At 45.7% G+C, this 15,758-nt stretch overlaps 1 protein-coding gene across 30 annotated transcripts in view; it reads left to right on the forward strand.

The window, feature by feature from the left end:
• ZMYND8 (zinc finger MYND-type containing 8) overlaps nt 1-15,758 on the forward strand; it is a 127,170-nt gene that overhangs the window by 84,413 nt on the left and 26,999 nt on the right. For 29 of the 30 annotated variants that reach the window (XM_041732198.1, XM_041732203.1, XM_041732201.1 and 26 more), the window contains 2 exons: nt 8,253-8,405; nt 11,112-11,621. In XM_041732198.1, coding sequence (XP_041588132.1) covers nt 8,253-8,405; nt 11,112-11,621 — 663 coding nt within the window. The remainder of the gene's footprint in view (nt 1-8,252; nt 8,406-11,111; nt 11,622-15,758) is intronic. The other variant, XM_041732220.1, reaches the window with a different exon arrangement.

Genomic DNA, 15,758 nt, shown 5'->3' on the forward strand with positions numbered 1-15,758 from the left:
TCACGGATGGGTAGAAGGATCAGACTGTGGAGGGAAGTTCTAAATAATCCTCAAGAGCTTGGCCAGGGACAGGGCAGGTGCTTTATATGGAGTTTCTTTTTTTGATTTTTCTTTTTAAGTAGGCTTCACACCCAGCATGGAGTCCAGTTGTAGGGCCTGAACTCATGACCCTAAGATCAAGACCTGAGCTGTGATCAAGAGTCGGACACTTAACCAACTGAGCCACCCAGGCATCCCATGGGGCTTTTTTCATGTCTGGCATCCACGCAACTACTTTGAGCAGTCAGAAATGAGACCATGCTGGGGATGCTGACAATGTTATTAGATCTAACAGAACGGTATTTGGTTAAAGAAAAAAACTGGAAAAGACAAAATTAGAGAGTTGGAAGACATGAGTGCTTGTGGGGGGGGGAGGGTTTGACTACAAACCACAAAGGGATTCTTTGGCGGAGGACGTTGTTCTGCATTCTGTTGGTGGTGGGGGTTACACGTACTTATGTGTACCTAGGTGTTAAAACTCCTACTGTATTTCTTCCCAAACTTGACTCTCTGTAAATTAAAACTATTACAAAGATACGACAACCTTCAAGGTACACAAGAGCCTAATTTCAGTGAAGTAGAAACTGGAGCACAGACCAGCACAGTTCCCTACCCAGCCAGCATCACACTCTCCTGTGTTTCAAGGTCACATTTGGCCTGTGGACACTGGTCTGTCTGCCTCGTTGTTTGTGCTCTTAGCCAAGATAGTGAGTGGACATGCTGCAAGATGGGGCTGTGGTTTTTTTTTTTTTTTTTTTTAAAGATTCCATTCATCTATTGATGAGAGACACACACAGAGAGAGAAGCAGAGTCACAGGCAGAGGAGAAGCAGGTTCCAGGGAGCCCGATGTGGGACTCAATCCCAGCACCCCAGGATCATGCCCTGAGCTGAAGGCAGATGTGTTTAACCACCCAGGTGTCCTGGGGCTGTGTTGTGATGCTGGCGGGTTCTGGATACTGCTTCTCTTGCTGTTGGAAATGTCTACCTAGCTGTCAGGGCACAGGGTGAAGATTTCGAATGGACAGTCCCATGGAGGACAGAGTACTTGTCTAAAGGATGCAGCTCCCACAAGTTGAATCTGTGTTGTCAGACTCTGAATTTTCTTTTCTTTTCTTTTTTAAAAAGATTTTGTGTGTGTAAGAGCAAGAGAGGATGAATGGCGTGGAGGGGGGGGGGGAGCAGGGGCAAAGGGAGAGGAAGAAGCAGACTCCCCACTTAGCAGGGAAGCCCAATGCAGGGCTTCATCCCAGGACCCTGAGATCATGACCTCAGGTGAAGGCAGACACTTAACCAGCTGAGCTGTCCAGGTGTCCCCAACTCTGAATTTTCAAGAAAAAAAAAAAACAAATGCAGATTTTTATATAAGTTTTCTTCGTTTTTAAAAGTAAGCAATCGGTTGCATTAAAAATAAAAGCTCTTAAAAAAAAAAATAAAAGCTCTTGGTCAAAACAAATAAATCCATCCCAAAACACGAAAACCAGCCCATGGGACATCATTTGGATACATGATTCTCAGAAATAATTTTGTCACACAACAGAGGGGAAATCTCCCACAGAGGCCATTCTTGCCCTGCTTGCTATCGCACAGGCCCTGCATTTGTTGTCTCAAGCCTCCTCTCTGCTCAAAAACAAGGAGCTAACGCTTGGGGAATGGTTACAGCTCTTTTCTGTGACTGTATGGAAAATAAGTCATAGATAAGAACGAGAGGAGGAAGGCCTGATTCCCTTCTCCTTCTAGATTCTCGTTTGCTTCTCTGGGAATCTCGTCTCCTCTGATTGCACAGGGTGTTTGCTTTGGGCTGAACAAACACAGCAGTTCACTGGTCCTGTTAGTGACACAAATGTGCCTGGATGCTTTGGTGGAGATGCTGACAGAGGAGCGAGAAGTTGTCAGACCTGGAACATTGCTGCTTGTTTATTCCTCTGCTGTCACTTAAGAGAGGCCTCTTTCTTTCTCTGGATAAAGTGAGACCTTGACATCAGGCATCCTTTGAGAGCATGGATGCTGAGATGAGGGTGTAGGCTTTCCACATGCTGCCTTGATTTTTTTCCCCCCCTCGGGATGAGGTGAGGAAGATCTCTGCTTGACTTTGACTGATGAGAGATACTTGCCAAGGTCTCTGGTCTGGATCTTATCGTTCCCTTAAAGGAGCCACCATTTTATGGCTCCTGGAAGACCATCCGTATAGGCAGCCTGCAGCTTTTGAACAAAGGAAATCTATTTTCTCTCTCTCTCTCTCTCCTTTGTGTGTGTGTGTGTGTGTGTGTGTGTGAACTTGTTAAAGGGGAGGGATTGGGGTGTGCAGAGAGAGAAAGAGAGAGAAGGAGAATTCCAAGCAGCCTGGAGCCCAACGCAGGGCTCAATCTCAATCCTGAGATCATGACCTGATCCAAAATCAAGAGTCTGATGCTTAACTGACTGAGCTACCCCAAGTGCCCCAATAAATCTAATTTTTTTTTAATTGAAAGAGACCTGCTTATATTTTTCTTGTAGAGAGTTTATTTTATTTTTGAAAAAGATTTTATTTATTTATTTATGAGAGACCGAGAGAGGAGAGGCAGAGACACAGGCAGAGGGAGAAGCAGGCTCCATGCAGGGAGCCCCATGTGGGACTTGATCCCGGGCTGCCCTAGAAAGTTTATTTTAATGAGTCATGAATGCATGTGGTAAGAGAAATTTCAAAGGACAGAAAGATTTTTTTTTTTAAGATTTTATTTATTCATGAGAGACAGAGAGAGAGAGGTAGAGAGACTGGCAGAGAGAGAAGAAGGTTCCTCACAGGGAGCCTGATGTGGGATGTGGGCCTCGGTCCTGGGACTCCAGGATCACGCCCTGAACCAAAGGCAGATGCTTAACTGCTGAGCCACCCAGGTGCCCCAAGACAGAAAGATTTTAATGAAAAGCCAACTTGCCTGTAACCTCTGATCACCTGTCTCTGTACCCTTCACAGCAAGTGACCATGGTTGCCTCTGTTTAGTCTTCTTGGAGAGCTCTTTTCTATACATGCCAGGAGTTTTCAACCTGGGTGATTTTTGTCGGGAGACAAAAAATGGGAGACATTTGACAATCTCTCAAGATACTATTTTTTAAAGATTTTATTTATTTATTCATGAGAGACACAGAGATAGAGAGGGACAGAGACACAGGCAGAGGGAGATGCAGGCTCCCTGCAGGGAGCCCTATGTGGGACTTGATCCCAGGACCACAGGATCACACCCTGCGCCAAAGGCAGGTGCTAAACCACTGAGCCACCCAGGGATCCCTCAAGGTGTTATTTTTAAGTAATCTCTATACCCAATAATGGCATGCTCCACTGACTGAGCCAGCCGGGTGTGCCCCTAGAGACACTTTTATGGTCACAACTGGAATATGGGTGCTGCTGGCACCTGGTGCTGAGCATCCTACAATGCACATGACAGGCTGGAGCTGCCTACCTCCAGGACACCCCCTTCCCCCCAACAAAGACTTATCCAGCCCCAGATATCAATAGTGCCAACACTGAGAAACCTAAGAACACATATATTCATATCTATGTTCCATTTCTTTTTTCCCTCCCCCACACCAATGCTAATGTGTTCTACTGATTATCACCTTTTTCATTAAACAGTTTGGCTTTTCCAGAGCAACACATAAAGATCCACTGCGGTTTTATTTTAGCAGCTGTATTTTATTCCGTTGCAAGGTGAAGTGTTGACTTCTTTGCCCCGGCACCTTATTTATTGGCTCTAGGTGGTTTTGCTGTTGGAAACAGCTGCAGTGAAGACCCATTTTGCCCATGTGGGAGTGTAGCCATAGGATGAATTCCTAGAAGTAGAGTCTCTCTGGTCAGAGGCCATGTGTGGTTGACATTTTGAGCGATACTGCCAAATTGTCCTCTGAAGGGATGGTTCTGATTTATGCTCCCTCCAGAAATGTAAGATCGTGTCTTTTTCTCTAGCATTGGTATTTTTTTCTCTCTAGTTTCCATTTATAGCCTAAGCTGTCTTCCTATCAGCTGAAAAGTTGAAAATGTTGGCAGTAAAGGTGGATTCTGAAGATATTCCCGATATAGAAGGGCAGGGGTGGAAGAAGTCCTGATAAGCTACTATCAGCTGAACGAGAAAGAGAAGTTCCCTTTTCTCTCTCTGGAGGGGAGAAGTCAAATTGCAGCTGAAAATGCAAGAAAGTTAATTAGATTTGGCTGAACTCCTGAAGGCTGGGACCTGATCCCAGAGCCCCCACCCCAGCTTTTGTGGTTGCTTGTTAGAATAAACATTGCTGTAGTTTATTGACTGGAGAAACTTTAACTATATAATGAGGTGTTTTACCTTCTTTTCATTCCTTTTGATTATGAGTATTTCAGAGTTCAGTCTTTTTAGGCCAAAGTGAAGAGATTGCATTTACTGTAAACACACTGCTATTCACACACACGCGAATATTCTGGTGAGACATAGGTCTCTTTTTATGAGCCCTAGTTTTGGAAGGTTAACACAGACAAAGGTTATGGCAAATCAGGAGGAGGGTTCCCCCCCCCTTAAAAATTTATATATATTATATTTATATATTATATATTTATATATAATACAATATAATATTATATTATAATATAATATAATATAATATAATATAAATAATATAATATAATTATAATATAAATAATATAAAATGTATATTATATATTTAATATATTATTAATATATATATATATATATATATATATTATATATTTTAGAGAGAGGATGAGAGAAAATGAGCATGAGCAGGAGAGAGAGATGCAGAGACAGAGAGTGAGAGAGCGAGAGAGAGACTCTGCTGAACGTGGATCCAGATGGAAGGCTCGATCTCACAACCCTGAGATCATCACATGAGCCAAAATCAAGAGTTAGAAGCTTAACCAAACGAGCCACTCAGGGGCTGCAGGAGTTTTCTTCACCCACATAGAATATTAGACTAACACAGGGGTTCTCTCAGCCCTATAGTTGCCAGTAAGAATCATCTGGGGTACTTTTTAAAAAAAATCTTATTATGACTAATTTTTTTTTTTTTTTTTTAAGGTAGGCTCCATGCCCAGTGTGAGGCTTAAATTCATGACCTTGAGATCAGGAGTCACATGCCCAACTGACTGAGTCAGACAGGCACCCCATTTAAAGGGCCAGTGTCCAACCTTCCCCCAGGCTAGTTAATTCATATTCTCTGGGGGGCAGGGGTGGAGGTGGGAGATCGGGACCCAGGCATTAGGATCTTTTTGTTTAAAGCTCTATAGATTATTTCATTTTTTTTTTTTTTAATTTTTTTTTTTTTTTTAAATTTTATTTATTTATGATAGTCATACAGAGAGAAAGAGAGAGAGGCAGAGACACAGGCAGAGGGAGAAGCAGGCTCCATGCGCCGGGAGCCTGATGTGGGATTCGATCCCGGGTCTCCAGGATCGCGCCCTGGGCCAAAGGCAGGCGCCAAACCGCTGCGCCACCCAGGGATCCCTCTATAGATTATTTCATTGTGAAGCCGAAATTAATAGTCTGTGCACTACAAATGGGGATGGCAAATTTTATGGCCTTTGGACCAAATCTGGTCCCCCACCTGTTTTTGTAAATAAAGTTTTATTGGAACAGTGTCATCAGTTTATGTATTGTATTTTTTTTTTTTTTTTATTTATGATAGTCACAGAGAGAGAGAGAGAGAGAGGCAGAGACACAGGCTGAGGAAGAAGCAGGCTCCATGCACCGGGAGCCTGATGTGGGATTCGATCCCGGGTCTCCAGGATCGCGCCCTGGGCCAAAGGCAGGCGCCAAACCGTTGCGCCACCCAGGGATCCCAGTTTATGTATTGTTTATGGCCACTTTGGCAGCCTGTTTATGGCCCGCAGAGCCCGATTTAATCTCTGGCATTTTACAGGAAGTTTGCTGATGCCTGGTAGAGTAGATAGTGTTTTGTTTTGTTTTGTTTTCCTTTTCTTTTTTTTTCTTTTTTCTTTTCTTTCTTTTTTTTTTCCCCCCCAAAGATTTTATTTATTTATTCATGAGAGACACAAAGAAAGAGAGAGGCAGAGACACAGGCAGAGGGAGAAGCAGGCTCCATGCAAGGAGCCCAATGTGGGACTCGATCCCGCGACTCCAGGATTTCGTCCTGGGCCGAAGGCAGGCGCTAAACCGCTGAGCTACCCATGGATCCCCAATGTTTTGTTTTCTTTTGGTAACTGCTATGATTAGACATTATTGAGATTAGTGATGGGAAGTAGTTTTGTGAGATATTTCTTTCTTGGACTTTGTCCTTGAAAGGCTGCCTATTCCCCTAGGAATGCAGCCTGCTTTCTCATTTCTGGAAGCAGAAGTTATAAGACAGGCTTCATCTCCTTCCCCCTTTCCTGTCACATCCTCAGCTTAGCTATTGAAATCTTAAGTCCTCATAGGGCTCTTGAGTTGGATCTTTCTTTTTTGTTTCTGTTTCCCTAGCCCTCCCTCCTCCTTTTCCCTCTTGCTGTTTTATTACTGTTTTCACTCTGTGTGTTCTCTTTGTAAGGCACTTCTCCAATAAATTTGCATACACACCCCCTCCCCTGCTCTGAAGTGTGTGCCTTTAGCTTGTCTCCTCTGCGAGCACCTCCAACCCTGTACAAACACATGCACATAGGTACTCACATACATGTATACATGTGCTCAGAGGTGGATATGAGTTTTAGAGTCTTAGAGCCCCTTTTCGCAGGAGAAGGTTGGTATCCGTTGGCTTTGAGCAACTCACTTCCAGAATTTCCCTGAGGAGTGCCCTGGAGTATGTTTTTGGGTAAGGGCCCTTCCTAATCTTACCTTGGTGGGGACCTCATTTTGGTGATAAAATCAACTTGGAGCAGTTTTTTGCTCTGGTTAGCTAGCTGTGGGTAGGTTGCCTGGGTTTCATGGGAAGCTGCCCCTCTACCCCTCTCCCCAGTTGCTTTAAAGGAACGAGTCTCTAGGTGTGCAGGGTGAGAACCTGCCCCATTCCTGGGTGAAGGGGAGGGTGTGGGGGTCATGTTGGGAAATAGAAACGAGCAGAGAATGAAGGGTTTGAGCAGCCCTCATAGTCCAGGCTTCAGATTATACCCTGGGCCCCTTGCACAGCCTGTGGTGGGCATAGGTGCAATGTTGGGGTGGGGTTATTAGGGAGATGGAGGAAGTCTGAGGGTCAGCTCCCACATGGTAGCAGCAGGCTCAGAGGGTGCTTCTCGTCTTTGTCCTTGATGGATGCCACAGGCTTTCCAGTTGTTTTTCTGGGATCAGCTGGGGCAGGGAATGTGCCTGGCATTCTCTGCTTGGGGTCAGTTGGAGATGGGGGGTGGGGTACACCAGAGGGTGGCAGGCTCTGCCTGTGAAGTCTCCCATTTTTTTCTGGGCCTGTACAGCCACCTTTATTTTGTCACTTTCTTCCATTTTCGGGGGTATTAGAGGAAGTGGGGAAGGAATTCAAGCAATGTGAGCTCACAGACCCTTGGTCCACTTGGTCATATAAGGATCTGTGGCAGAAATGGGGAGGGTGGCCAGACCCCAGGCCCTGAGTCTTCCGTCAGAGGCCGTTGCCTGGGATCAGGGAGAGGAGTTTGGATCAACAGTATCCGAGTGAGAAGATACAGGTTTAATATCCACAGCCAGTCCATTCACCCGACTTTAATTCAGATGGATGCCTGAGTCGAAAGGAGGGCCAACAGCTTGGCGAGAGTGGTCTGCCTCTGACATTTGTCTTCCTTTTCTGACTTGAGGTCCAGTCTAGTCGACTAGCAATGAAAAGTGAAGTCTCTGTGATGACTGGGGAACTGGGCCCTCAGTTATGGGGCGGGTTCGGGGATGCACACCCTTTCTGATCTGGGCCTGGCGTGAAAAGTACACTCTGGCCAGACTTGGTGTGACTTTATCTGCTGATACCGAGACAATCTCACCGTTACCTTTGGCTCCCGAGCTCCCTAATGATGCGGAGTTCCACAGACAACCATCTGGCTGGGATTGTGCATTTTAAATATTTAAAGCTACCCAGATGACTGTTGGAGTAGATGGGGTAAATCTGCCAGATGTGTTCTGGGACCATTATCTCCCAAGTCAGCCCATGGGCCAGCAGATGATGCTCTTGGGGCAAACCGGAAGAAGGTTAGAGGTTTTCCTCCCGCCACTGCGTTCTAATGTGTGTGTTTGCAGGAAGGAGGCGAAGTGATGAGGGGGGTTGCCTCCATCTGGTATCCATCTGACGAGGGTGTCATTGTGTCTTCCAGATCGGAGCAAGGCCGAGATGGACCTGAAGGAGCTAAGCGAGTCAGTCCAGCAGCAGACAGCGCCTGTCCCCCTCATCTCGCCCAAGCGCCAGATCCGCAGCAGGTTCCAGCTGAATCTGGACAAGACCATAGAGAGTTGTAAAGCACAATTAGGTATGTCCTTTGGTTTGCTCGCACAGGCACTGTCGTCACCATCCTCACTGTTAACTCTTTGTAGGGTCACCGCCCGGATGAAGCCAGAGTTGGATCGTGGGCTGCTGTTAGCAGCTTCTTGACCTTGGCCCTGTTTGTGCAACTAAAATAGAGTTCCACTCGTGTTGGGATGTTTCAGGTTTGCTAGTCAGTGGCTCAGAGGGGTTCTTTGAATCCCACCCAGCTCATTCTCTGGTTCTGGCCACCTGCAGACTCCAGGTGGAGGTAGTATGGGTGTTTGAAAAGGGAAAGAAAGATTCTCCTGAGTTTGCCCCTGTGCTCCCAGTCAGGACATGTCAGTGTCTTCCCCTCAGGATCAAGTCTGGCCCACAAATGTCCAACACAAACTCTTCTGCTGCAGGCTGAGCCCTTCCCACCTGGCACACGCATCCTGCTTCTATACCTGTTGCCTCCCTTTCTCTTGCCCGTGCTGCCTGCCTTCACACTGCCTACCTGAATCCTTTCCCTAAGGCTGAGCTCAGGCATCGCCTCTTCCAGGAAGTCTCCTCTGATTGCCTTCACCTCCCCGTCTGCTGCCTCCCGTGGCACTTTATTGCTTGGAAGCATCAGCGGTCTCTTTGTGTGGGGGTGTCCCTCTAGCCTGGAAGCGAGACTGGAAGCTCCTTGAGGGCAGGAAGGTTGCCTTAATAAGCATATACATTCTCCAAGGTACTTACTTGGTCTTGTGTACATAGCAGATTCTCTGGAATATTGGTTGACTTAAGTAAACAATGCCAGGACGGTATTTGCATAGAAGTAGGGGACGGCTGGCCTCAGGAAAGAGAGCCACACAAGGGTGGGTAAGGTTTACAGTGTCTGTGGGTACTTTGGACCGTGGGATGAGTAAGCTATAGTTAGGAGTCATCTAGAAGGGCCAGAGGAGGACATTCCTTGTTGGATTTTTGTTTGGTTAGGACACTGAATGGCATGGTTGAAATTTTGCAGGCCATTTAAATTTGTGCCTTGGGTCCTTCTGTGCAGCTGATCTGACTCCTCGATTTATTATTCATGTTAATAAGAATTTTAATATTTCTGTTTACCGGCTGTTTCCTTCATACCTTGCATGGTGCATAGATTGTCCTTAAAGGTTGATGCCATTATCCATCCCATTTTGCAGATGAAGGAACTAAGGCTCAGAGACCACAGTCACTAGGTCAGAGTCACACAGTGAATCAAAGTACAAGAGCAGGATTTGAATTCATGTTTTTTGGGCTCTGGTACCCAAGCTTTTCTTATATATGTGGTCACACTTGGCCTTGTGTCTGACTGTTAACTACAGTAAGCCTTAGGGACTCAAAAGTCATATCAGATCTGAGTTTTTGTATTTTGGCTTCTTCTGGTTTTGATTGAGCCCTGGTAGAGACATATAAATTATGTATTGATTCTGGTAGGCTGCTCATGGCTTTTATGTCTTTGCAGGTTTCCTTTTAGTATTTCTGGATCAGGACAGTGACCCCACTCATGGCTATTATTCTAGAATGAAGATAGTATAGATTGGGTTTTCCTCACTTGAAAATTTTAGGATATAGTATTTATTTATCTGCAGCCAGATGACACTCGCTGCTGGGAGCAGGAATAAATTGGTTAAATAGAGTATGCTTTTGCCCATTTGTGTGTGTGTGTGTGTGTGTGTGTGTGTGAGAGAGAGAGAGAGAGAGAGAGAGAGAGAGAGTGTGTGTGTGTGTGTGTGTGTGTGAAACACCTGCTACAAAGTCATTTTGTCTGTCTGTTGATAGAGATGTGGAAATGTGTGACTTTGCTCTTGACTCCACTGTCCGTGGAAGAACAGGGTGGATAAAATGGCAATTCACCTTTGGACCAGCACAGAGCAGGAGGGTGGGCTGGTCACCCAGGTTAGCTGGAAATGGAAGTGGCCAGTGGCTTTGTGGCTCTAGTCAGCCACTGCCTTGCAGGCCTATGACCCAGAGTGGCTGGATCCTCTGCTCTTTTCCATACAAGCACCCTGTCTTGATTTCTGTGTGAAGTTTCCTGATTTGTGAATTGGGCAATACCTTTATTGTAAGTGAAAAACAAACAAAAAAGTATCTACTGAGCCAAACTCTTGCTTCCTAAATAACCTGTGTGTGCTGGCCAGATGTGGCTTGTGGGCTGTGAGTTGGCAGCCTCTGCTTTGTAAGTCTTTGCCTTATTTCTTTGAGCCCTGGACACAATGGGAAAAGGACTTGAATGCTTTGGAATTCGTGGGAAGAGCACTGGTGGTCTGTGAGGAACCCAGGGTTCTGGCCTTGCCTTTGTCTTGGTTTTCTTTATGTCCTAGGATAGGTGATTTCTCTGGGCCTCTATTTTCTGATCTGTATAATGGATCCATTTTAACAGCTCATCTCTGTTGTTCCCTTCCCTTCCTCCCATTCTCTACATCCTAAGTAGTTATCAGTGACGCAAACACATAGCTTTGGATAAATTTAAAATTTATGTTGTCTGGTCCCATGCCATTTTTGAATGTCAGTAACTAAAACCCTCTGCAAACCCAAGTTGCATTTATCAGCAGCTCACCGGTAACCCTACCAGGCCAGTGTGATGCGATTTGAAATGTGTTTTTTTTTTTTTTTTTTTATTCCAGCATTTGGCGTGGAAAATGTTTGCATTTTGGGTCCTGCTCTTTATTTTGTGACTACGCCACATGCTGGGTTTTCTCTTTGAATTTAGGCATAAATGAAATCTCGGAAGATGTTTACACGGCCGTAGAGCACAGCGATTCGGAAGATTCTGAGAAGTCTGATAGTAGCGATAGTGAGTATATCAGTGATGATGAGCAGAAGTCCAAGAATGAGCCAGAAGACGCAGAGGACAAAGAGGGTAGTCGGATGGACAAAGAGCCATCGGCTGTCAAAAAAAAGCCCAAACTTGCCAACCCAGTGGAGACTAAGGAGGAGCTGAAAAGCACATCACCAGCCAGCGAGAAAGCAGATCCGGGCTCAGTCAAGGAAAAGGCAAGCCCCCAGCCTGAGAAGGACTTTTCAGAAAAAGCGAAAGCCTCCCCTCATCCCACAAAGGATAAACTGAAGGGGAAAGATGAGACCGATTCCCCAACAGTACATTTGGGCCTGGACTCCGATTCAGAAAGTGAACTTGTCATAGATTTAGGAGAAGACCATTCTGGGCGGGAGGGTCGTAAAAATAAGAAGGAACCCAAAGAAACATCTCCCAAGCAGGATGGTAAGTGATTGTACCACTTTCTGGTTTCTTGATTTAGTTTAGAGTGCCACCTTGTGTTTGTATTCCCAGAAGGTACGTGACCCTCCGATGTCACAAAGGGTGGCACCAGAGCACAGCCTTGATTGGCTCAAGTTCACCTAGCTAAGTCACTGATCAGGCCCAGGACTGACCCCCCTTCCCTCCAGCCCCCCACCTGCCCCAGGCCTGCCTGCCTATCATCTGCTTAGTACTCATTCCATTGTGGTTGATTTTGAGCCCAGAAAAATAAAAAGTGGTAGGTGTTTCCGGCAGTCAGGTCATTTTTAGCTGAAGCATCTGTTCTCCCAACAGGCTCACTCACTTCCCTAAAGTGTCAACATTTAGACCTGTGACACAGTTGAAGTTGTTAGAAGAGTGCAGGTCAAAGATCTTGATGAGTTCAGCTTCCTTTCATGCTGCCTAGATACCTCACCAGTGCCTTTTCTTACTGGAATAGGAGAGTATTTGGGGAGGTGGTCCCAGAATGCTGAGTGCTCTTTGGGGCAGTAGACATGGAGAAAGCATTGGATGGGGGGCACCTGAATTGGTGTTCCACTGTCTATGTGTTTCATGGACCTGAGTCCAGGATTTCTCAGCCCTGGCTCTATTGACGTTTTATGCTGAGTGGTATTTTATCCTCTACAATGGAGCATGTTTAACAGCATCCTGGGCCTCTGCTCACTGGATGCCAGTAGCATCTGCCCAGTTGTGGCAGTCAGGGATGTCTTGCCATTCCCTTTTGTTCCTGAGAAGCAGAATCTCTTCTGGCTGAGAACCAGTGCCTGATCCGAGTGGTACCCCCATTGCTGCTGTTACAGATTGAACCAACAGTAGCTGCCTGGAAGCCTGCGTGGCCCAGGCCTCTTGGCAAACCTTCCAGATGGAATGTGTGAATGATGTGAAGGGTGTCCTTCCCGTGGACAAAGCAATCTGCACCTTTTTTCCATTGGTTTGGCGAATGGGTATGAGGGGATTCCAACGTACGCAAGACAGATAATGCAGAATTAATTGAGGGCCCAGGAAAAATGTTGCCTAAGGACAAACTGGAGGTCGTTGCATAAAATTTTATGTAGTTTGTGAGTACCATCAGGGAAAAGTAGGCTCAATTTCTGACCATGCCCTACTTTTGAGGGGAGCTGATTTCTCAACCCAACTCTTGAGTAAGATGTGATTCTATGCCCCCCTGGGGATTTCTGAATCTGGCTGCTTACAGGAAGTTGGGGATGGGCCTTGAGAATCTTTCTTCTGTGTCCTTGTCAGCCTGGACTGCCATGGAACCTCAGTTGTTAGGGAGAGAAAATTCTTGCAGTTTGTCAGTGAGGATGGAATGAAATGTGCCTGAATGGTGCAGTGGAGGGAGAAAGAGAAGCAGTTGACTGTGGGCAGGAAGGATAGAATGCCATTCCATTCCTGAGTCACCTTAGAGTTTATGGGTAGTCTCTAAAAATTCTGATGATGTGTGGATTGGGGTTTGAGGCAAATGTGGCAGAAAATAATCAGGGAGTGCTATTTATTCCATGTGGTTTATGGGAATATTTGGGTATAGAGATGGCAGTGCTCCTGTGAATGATATAGCTATACTGTTCCTTATTTTCTGAAATACAGCTTTTGATGGATTGGTTTTATGCCTCTTCCCCTTCCAGAAAGAATCTGTAACAGACTGACAAGAAGACTTAATCATGAGACAAAATGATGAAAATAAAGTCTGTAAAAGATAAAAGTAGAATAGTAGGAGGTTCTGGGAAAGTTTAGGCACAGGAATAGGTTCCAGCCTTCAGGATTGGCAAAATTGGGCTTTCATGTTGGCTGTGAGCTTCCTAGCAGTCAAAGCAAAAAAGGAAATACTTTAGTCCCTTAAAAGGTCTCTTATTTTTCCAAAAAGTTGGGGAGGAGGGGAAACCCAATTGATTAAATGAAACACAGCTCTTCCTTGCACTGATGTTTGAAAGAAATATGTCCAGGGGATCCCAAGTGAATGGTGGATGTAATTAAGCTGAAGATGATTCTAAAATATGATTCAGTTAGGGTGTCATCCCAGAGGTTGGAACAAAGACCTACCAGTCTTAAATCTAGAGCCGTTTGATGGTAGTTTCGGTCTTGAAGAATTGGCTTTGTATCAGATTCTGCAGTAGAGCATTTTTTCTTTAATTTTCTTTTTTTTTTTTTTTTTAAAGATTTTATTTATTTATTCATGAGAGACACACAGAGAGAGGAGAGGCAGAGACACAGGTAGAGGGAGAAGCAGGCTTCATGCAGGGAGGCCGATGTGGCACTGATCCCAGGACTCCAGGATCACATCCTGAGCCAAAGGCAGACGCTCCATCACTGAGCTACCCAGGCATCCCTAGAGCATTTTTTTCAATGGTGTATTTTCACTTTCAAGTTTATTAGGTAAAGGGCATATTACAGTGTGCCACGGTGACCTTCAGCTCACCTTTAGCCAGGAATGCTGCTTATATGTAGAATAGAAGCCTGAGGTCGCAAAATAGCTTTCTAGTTGGTGATCTCAGGATAGAGGCAAAGGGAGGCTTCCTTAGAGACCCCGCTGTGTTTCCCTTACAACACCGGTATAATTTCCATCTTTCTCTTAGAAAGACCCCCCTTCAGGTACTAGAATAAGTAGGTTAATTAAGTAGGGGCAGCTTCTGGAGTGTTGGCCTTGAAGAGATTCACCTTTTCTGGGCTCTCGGTTTGATTATACACTCCAAATTTCTGGGACAAATGGAATTTCCTACACCCCCCCCCCCCCCACTTCCCCCAGTAAACCATTAGAATCTTCTAGAAATCAAAATATTTTAGTATCTAATTGGTAACCCCAAAGGGTACTTTGAGCCTAGAATCTTTTTTTGGATTGCACACTCCACAGTTTTTTATTTGGAACAGAGGGCCAGCCATCACCACCGCAGAGCAGCAGCCCACCCACAAAGTTACTCTTTGCTTCTGCAAATCAGTAGAAAGAAAAGGACCTATTTGTGGTTGTCCTTTGTCTGAGGAGAGAGGGGCTAGGTTAGCTTCTCAACAGTAATGATATATATATATTTATCACCTGGAAGGAAAGAGAGGCACGGAAGGTGCTTCTCTGCAGGTTAGAAGCTCCACCAGGGGACTGCCCTGGTGCACCGCTCTTAGGAAACCTGGGTTCAGAGCCCCCTTTCCTCCTGGAAGGTACAGGGGCTGTATCCAGTATCCAGCATGCAAAGTCATCCCGGCAAAGGATCAGGGTTCCTCACTGTGTGAAGAGCTCCCTCCCTTTCCGGCTCCACTTATGAACTTCGCTGGGCTCTTCCTTCCTCTTCAGAGGAGCAGGAAGGCGGAGGAGAGCCAGACAGATGGGACGACCACCAAGGAAGCTCCCTGCACCCCCTGGCCTCCTGAGTCAGGAAAGTCAGCTCCCCACCCCCCCTTTCTTTTTTGTCTGTCACTCTCCTTGACTTCCTAAAACCTAGGGTACTGAATATCCTTCCTAGAATAATCAAGGTCATGTCTTTTCTGGGTTACATAAATCTGAAAGGCACTTACGTCAAGGTACATTGTCTAATAAGTTGGGGGTGCTGACTTGTACCTGTGTTTTGTGTGTGATCCCTGGGCATCCTCTCTGGGGGGCAGACCCGCTCCACTGGTGGCTGGGACCTCGGCGGTGATAACGGACCCCCCTTTACAAATGAGCACAAGGGGGCCACCCCTTCTGTGCTGCTCAGTGCTTCTGGCTCTAACCCGCCTTCCTGCCACTCCTCACTGCCTGCTCTCACTGACCAAAATGCTGGCTGCTCCTGGACACGTCTTGGCTGACGCAGTCACCCTCCAAATTCTCACTTCCGCCTGTTGAAATCCTGCCCCTCCCTCACAGCCCCCCCTCCCAGAAGACAGATTCCCGGAAGGCAGGCTTTTCCAAACTTGTCATTTACATTCATTATTTTTGCCCTTCCCAAGTCTTGCTTTGTATAATCATTGACTTCGTATTTTTATTTAAAGCTACTCTAAAATAAACTGCTTTTAAAGCTCATTTTAGATGTATATTTGACCATCACACCAGTTATTGCCTGATAAAAGGTGGCAGTGGGAATAAACATAATCAGAATTAAAAGCAGGGCCTATGCTTCCCATGATGAACACTAAGTA

Source organism: Vulpes lagopus, chromosome 18, assembly GCF_018345385.1.
Source record: "Vulpes lagopus strain Blue_001 chromosome 18, ASM1834538v1, whole genome shotgun sequence".
Taxonomy (NCBI): domain Eukaryota; kingdom Metazoa; phylum Chordata; class Mammalia; order Carnivora; family Canidae; genus Vulpes; species Vulpes lagopus.